Source organism: Trachymyrmex cornetzi, unplaced genomic scaffold (assembly GCF_001594075.2).
Source record: "Trachymyrmex cornetzi isolate Tcor2-1 unplaced genomic scaffold, Tcor1.1 scaffold73, whole genome shotgun sequence".
Taxonomy (NCBI): Eukaryota; Metazoa; Arthropoda; class Insecta; order Hymenoptera; family Formicidae; genus Trachymyrmex; species Trachymyrmex cornetzi.
This window is the reverse complement of record NW_017300059.1, coordinates 852,958-860,078: the sequence shown is the minus strand read 5'-3', so window position 1 is coordinate 860,078 and position 7,121 is coordinate 852,958. Positions and strand designations below refer to the sequence as shown.

The window sequence follows — 7,121 nt, the reverse complement described above, 5'->3', positions numbered from 1 at the left end:
CGTGATGGCACTTCCAAGGAATAGGACAAGTAGTTGGATACGGCAATATTACGGCAATTCTTTAGGAAATGGCAAAATCCAATGCAAGATTTGTTCTTACATTACGTGCAACACATTAATTTTAAAAGTACACTTGTATCGTGTTCATAAAATATTTCATGATGAAGACATGGATTGCAGAAACGGTCCGATATGGCGTTATTTCACACAAGAAGAAGGATACACTTTTAAATGTACGATTTGTGATACATCTCTTTTGACCGGATATTTGGTACCTGAATTAAAGAAGCATCTGAAACGTAAACATCCACAAATAATAGAAGAAATACATGAAGAATTTAAACATTCTTGGATATCGGCACATTTCATATTCAACACATCAGATGATAAGCTAGAATGTAAGATTTGTTATTACAAGTTTAATGTATTGAAAAATGATATAGATGATTTAGCGTGCCATTTGGTCAACCATGGCTTAAACAAGAAAACTGAAAAAAATACCGTCAAAAATAACATACAAAAAGACAGTAAAAATAAAATTTGGATATGGCAACATTATAATAAATTGCAGAATCATAGGGCAGAATGTAATATTTGCCATAACAATTATGTTGCCGAACATCGTGCATTAAAAGCACATTTATTTTATATTCATCAAATAGGTCTTGATGAAGAAATAAACAAACAAAATAACCATAGAGGCTTCATAGGGCAATATTTCAAAAACGAAGGAAGATACAATTCACGATGTAAAGTTTGTAACACTTCCATTAATTATGCATTTAACGTAACCAGTTTAAAGAGACATATGAAACATAAACATCCACAAATAACCGAGAAAATACGAAACAAATTTAAACGTTCGTGGGTATCGAAAAATTTTACATTGAATACATCAAATGACACCATACAATGCAAGATTTGCTGTAAGAAGTTTGACATACTTAAACATAAAGTAGGTGATTTAGCAAACCACTTGTCCAAACATGGCATAAATAAAAAAACTAAAAAAAATACTGGAGGAATTGACATAAATACGAATCAATCGGAAGAAAACGAGTAACTTCTCATCAAAGTGATAGACATATTCGCATTTGAAAAAACGAAAAGAAATGACGACGGTAAATATTACAAATCCTTATGTTTTATCTTCTTTTAGTCGCTCTTTTAATATGTCTCGTATAACTCGAACACATAAGAAATCAAATATTTAGTGTTTATTTGTTTATCATAAGAATTATAAAAATTTGACCCTGATATATATTTAAAACGTGTGATTTATACATTTTATTAATCTTTCAATTAAGTAATTCCATTTAGTCAATAACAAGATCACATGATACAAATTTACTATAATATACTTAGTACTTAAATATTTAACAATTGATGTTAAAATAGTTAATAAAAATAAACTGTTAAAAATAAATAGAACCATTTTATCTCTAAAAAAAAAGAAGTATATTACGGCGCGATATTAATTTCGTATGACTAGAGAATTGTGGCATTGAGAGGTGATAATAATTATCGGACAAGTAAGTTACGCACTTCTCCCTATTAAACGAAAAGACATTATTTTGTTTTTTCTTTTATCACTCTAAGGAAGGAGATTATGCTAGCCTTTATATTCAACTCATTTATTATTGAAATATCCTAATTGTCACTGGACAAACTTTTGACATATGCTGCATTTCTAGCATAATAAAGCTCATTGAATTAAGGGATTAGATCTGTTAAAAAATCAGCGTAAAAAATGTATCTTTTTGATGTTGAAAGGAATATTCTTAGCCCTTTAATTTATGAACTAAATTATTTTAGTTCATAAATTTACTCAAACAATATTTACATAATTCTAACCATGACAATGATTTACAGCAATTTAGACAAAAAAGCTTCAAAATTATGTTCTAAACTCAGAAAACAATGTTTTCATTATAAATAACCGCTATACAGATATATATATATATATATAATGTATATCAATTCAATGATGAGTTTTAAAGATACCCTCTAAAAATTAAGATTACATCTAGAAAAATGTGTAGAAACGTTACAACATCATATATAGACTACTTCTTTTAAAAAATGTCGAAATTTCTACTTACAATGCTATATTGGATCTAACCCTTTAAATCAATTGTACTTTTTTATATATAGAGCCTTGCTCATTACGTCAAAATATAAAATATAATAACATTAAGTGTGGATATTTTACATATAAAACGTAAGCTTTTAAATAGGCCTTTGATATTAAGAATAGGCATTATTAGATCGTTGGCCACATACAGAGAAAGAAGAGAGAGAAAAAGAGAGAAAGAAGCATATGCTCTCTCTGCATTCTGTGTAAAATATTTAGAAGACATAATAACTTCTATATAACACCGAGAATGTTCAAACAATTTCACTCTCGGATATTGCGACTACTTATTTATTGTAAAATAAATCATGGATTCGTTATATCATAAAACAGATAAAAATCACTTTATTCTTCTAAAAATGATGATTATTGCGCGAATCGGATGCTATTTAAATGAAATTTCTAGTGTTAGGACTCTCTATTTTTCCTTAAAGAGGAATCCTGATGCAACAGGAGAGGTATTCTTTCTTGTCTAACCTCAGGAAGTGTTGCTAGCTCTTGAACGGGACTTCGCTGCCATATACTTCTCGTTGCCATTTCTTGGTAACCCCTTCTTCTTACCTAGAGATCAAACGTTTTGATTTTTTACATATCTTGTCAAAGTTGCTTGTAACGTTCTTTGTTACGCTGTACTTGCAACGTTTGCTGCATCATGAAAATTGATCAAAATACTTACTTGTCTATGATGAAGCTCATGCAGGTACAATGTAGACAAAGACATATCAGCAGCGGTTAATTCTGTAGGTGCATACGGATCTGTATGCGTTTCCATAACATAACTGTGGCCCGATCCGAATACAGAAGCACCTAGCGACTGATTCGATATACCTTGTTGCAAATCATACAGGAATCCTCTATCATTGTGTAATGGACCTTCCGTCCTGGACACACCTCGACGTAGAACGGTAGATCTTGTGGCAAACGACTGATCGACGCCAACCGATGTAGCTGATGTACCTGGCTGATTTGTGAAAATGTTACTCATGCTCGGTACACTCACTTGATTCATCGTACTTCGAATAATATTCGATACATGATCTCTGTACTGTAACAATATATTAATATATTAATGATGCATAAAGCAAACAGTTCTATAAGTAAAATTATTTAATAAGCGAAAGAAATATCGAACACTTACGCCAAGACCGGACAGACTGTTCAAACTAGCTATCAGGGGATTATTATAAGGATCAGGATCGGCAGTTACTTCCTTCTTAGCTCTTTCTCTCAAAGCAGTTACGAAATTTTCCGCGTGGGACGGTGGCTTCCACTCGGGATTCGTCAGAGTAAAATGTATGAGGGATAATTCGGTCTTGCCGTCTTCAGCCTGGGTATAATGATTCGACATCGGTACGTGGTACTTGTCTGGATCGATGCCGTACTGATTGTCGTATCCTGCACTATGATGCAGTCTCTCCTCTGGCAGCGGAGAGACCGTGGGACTGTGTGCTACAGTCTGCCACATGGGATTGCCATGTCTACGTACGTCCATCTGAGCGAAGCTACACACATCACCGACTCCAGCCACTTCAATCGTGAAGTTACGAAAAAAGTCTACAATCTCTAAGGCTCGGTGTCGCATACGGAAGCACAAAATATATGTTGTCACGAATGGAGAAACCAATTCTTCCAACAGATGCACCGCGCGATATTGGAATAACTGTGCTACCTGGGCTCTAGTGGTATGCGTATGAGCAGTCCCTCGCCAACTATCCGGTCTGTAATGCGTGTGGGCTAGCACAGCAGTTAGAAGAGTCTCGGGACACCAAACTAGATTCTCATCGGGTACAATTGCCTTCGCGCATGCTGCCACTCCTCCTAACATGGTCATGTAGGCAACTACGCGTTCCATCGAAAACGTTGGCTCATAAATCAATGTTATAACCAGTAACACTGCCAATACGCTACCGGTGATAAACGCTATGTGCTTTGCGACTATTGTCATTATCGGAGACGTGAAGCTGCTCATATACTTCGAAGCAGGACGGTACGCGCGACTGAGACGCGCATTCAATTCGTGATCGAGTTCGTTGAAATGTCGCAGGTACAATCGACCGTATAGAGACCACGTCCGCATCGCCAGAACACTTGGCTCTCGTTTAATAGTCTATCGATAATATTATTGTCATATGTTAGTATTGATTATCGTGTTAAATAAATTATTGGCCGCGTTTAGCAGAATGTTTATTTTGCAACTGTTGGAAGTTTTTGCAGAGATGGGACTATTCCTGTAGATCAAAGTATAATTCAATCGTTGCGAAGAAAACTTCCAACAGTTGCAAAATAAACATTCTGTTGAACGCGGACATTGATTACTATAAATCAGCGTAATTACTCACTTCAGCATAATTGAAAAACGTATAAAGAACCTGCCATAGAAGAATAAGGAAACACAGGACGAAATTTGCGATACCGACCCACAGAATATGTTTAGACAATGATCGTGCGAGTTCTTGCCTTTTGTTTAACTTTTTATAATCTTCCTTTAGATGCCAATTATTTTCGAATGGTGACCATGGTCCCCCTAGTAAAGCGACATAAATTAGTTATTTCTAATAAAGTTATATCATATACATATTATGCAATTATACTTACAAAATAGTAATAATTCTATATTATATTTCAAACCCCGTGTCAAAAAAATGACTTCTCCTATAATGGGGACTTTGAGTCGCACAGGTAAGAGTGATTTGTTGATCATAGCTACCATGTAATTTTTATGTCTTAATATCCTATGATATATATCTAATTCCGTAAGTTCTCTTTTGTGAATGCACATCTCTTGCTCCTTCTGCACTTCTATCACACGTTTCTGAACTTCGTGCCACGTAAAATTGTCTAGCTCGCTGTCGGCGATTTTGAGCGCTGTATTGAAGAACATTTTGATCTCCCAGAACTGCGTTAGGTGATACAAAACTTTAAGGAATTGGAGGATAAAGAAAATTGTCGCGACTACGAGAAGACTCCAATAAAATGAAGAGATCGACTTTATACAATCTCCCATGCACATTATCGCATCGCTTTTGGTATCGTTAGTATTTCCACCACCACTAAAAATATAAAGCATCGATTAAATATTTGTTAAAATGATGTGCGTGATAATTTGCCTCAAACTTGACTTCTATACCTATATAATTTGCTGTAATCGATGCAGTGAAAGAGAAAGGTAACGAATGTGACTACAAAAAAAAATTGCAGTAATTCCAAAACTTCTTGGAGCATCATACAGACGAAGCCATGCTGCTGATGATAGTGATACATTCGCGTGAAGAATGAATCTAAGTCTTCGATGTGATTCCATCGTGCTTTGTTACCCTCCGGTACCACATGGATAATGACACCTGATTCTTGAGGCGCCTCCTCATGATCGTCTTCATCGTCCGCGTCTTCCTCCTGCCCCTCGTAAGGCTGTATACGTTGATAGCTACTATCCAATACCGTCGTCATCTGCAAAAGCAATGAGATATTGAAGTAATAATATAAAAACATATAATATTTTTATCTTATTTAATATAGATTATATTAGATGAATATATTTAGGTAATAAATATTTAAAAAGTGGACATAAACTAATAAATTTTCAAATTATAGAAGAAAATTCTTATACAAGAGAAAATATACATATATTATAATTAGGATACAAAAATAGATAATCAGATCTTACCGTTTGCGCACGTCGATCAGGCTCTACAATGGTAATGACAGTTTCTCGTTTCATTCTTTCATGTCATAAAATTTAATTAGCTACCAGTTGATGGTTGCTCCACAAGCATCTAAAATATAAATCAGTTACTATACTGAAGGGGCTTGCTGCAACAATGAGCTAACCTATATTTAATAAAAGCGGAGTAATTGAACTATAAAGTTATAAAGTAATGGAAAAAATATCAATATACTCATAATGTAGGCGACATGTGATATCAGTAATCCATTTCTCCCATCACTTTAGAATTTATTTACACTGTTTTTAAGAAAAGTAGGTTAGCCCATTGTTGTAGCAAGCTTTTCAATTAATACTAACGTAATATAGCAGTCTCTGATTACTGTACATTTTATCTCATACAAAGATATGAGTGTATTAAAAAAATATTAATAAAATTAAACAATATTTTATTTGCACTTTACTGTAATGTAAAGAATAAACATAATAATTGGAGAAAAATAAGACCTAAATATTTGCAGGAAAATATTTACTGATAAAAAAAAATATTAATAAGCATTGTAAAATTTTCGTAAAACGTCATAACTGCTTATTTTTCAATTACAAGGGATTTCACATGCCTTTCAAGTAAGAAGTTCTTCGAGTTTGAAAATATTATTCGCGAAAAGTATTGCTTATTACACACACATCTTAACACAAGGGTAATGACAAAGGTAATGATAACAATTGACTTATACACAAAGAAAGTCACTTGAAATCTTTTCGAATGACGCACATCCCTGCCTCATCGTAAAACTAAACAATAATTGTTACTTAAGCAGTGTCCCAAATACATGTCTTTTAAATAAATTTTTTTTATTATCGCTCTTTTTAAAATCCTCTTTATCGTGCGTTTTATCATGAAATTAATCGATTTTCATGGATCAATCGATTACTTATCGAATTATACATTTCACCCACAACGTTTTTCCCTAAAATTATATTAATTACGAAGCGACACACTCTTCTCTTTCGCGCCCACTTTTTTCTTGAATAGTAATATTTAGAGACAATCAAAGAGAATTGAACTTTAGAATGCCTGCAGCGCAAAACCTGAACTCCTCGTGCGTTGAAAAATACGTCGATTCTCTAGAACAACAAAGCTTTAAGATGCTCCGAGGCAAAATGCGATTTAAAAACAAGAGCTTAATTTGCGCTATTCTTGGAAAACGCAAAGAAACAATGGACTTTCTTTCTCTCTCTCTCTCTCTCTTTCAGCCATAAGACGGTGAGTCAGGTTTCTCTTTTTTTCCATCATTTTTTTTTCTTTTTTCGCGAAAGCTCTTT

At 33.9% G+C, this 7,121-nt stretch overlaps 1 protein-coding gene across 1 annotated transcript in view; it reads right to left on the bottom strand.

The window, feature by feature from the left end:
* Positions 1–2,203: 2,203 nt before the first annotated feature.
* Atg9 (autophagy-related protein 9) overlaps positions 2,204–7,121 on the bottom strand; it is a 17,334-nt gene continuing 12,416 nt past the window's right edge. Inside the window, exons 2-8 of the mRNA XM_018518052.1 lie at positions 5,799–5,907; positions 5,262–5,581; positions 4,730–5,184; positions 4,474–4,658; positions 3,273–4,241; positions 2,811–3,179; positions 2,204–2,695 (exon numbers count right to left, since the gene is read on the bottom strand). Of these exons, the coding sequence (XP_018373554.1) occupies positions 2,543–2,695; positions 2,811–3,179; positions 3,273–4,241; positions 4,474–4,658; positions 4,730–5,184; positions 5,262–5,581; positions 5,799–5,852 (2,505 nt within the window). The 5' untranslated portion in view covers positions 5,853–5,907 and the 3' untranslated portion in view covers positions 2,204–2,542. The remainder of the gene's footprint in view (positions 2,696–2,810; positions 3,180–3,272; positions 4,242–4,473; positions 4,659–4,729; positions 5,185–5,261; positions 5,582–5,798; positions 5,908–7,121) is intronic.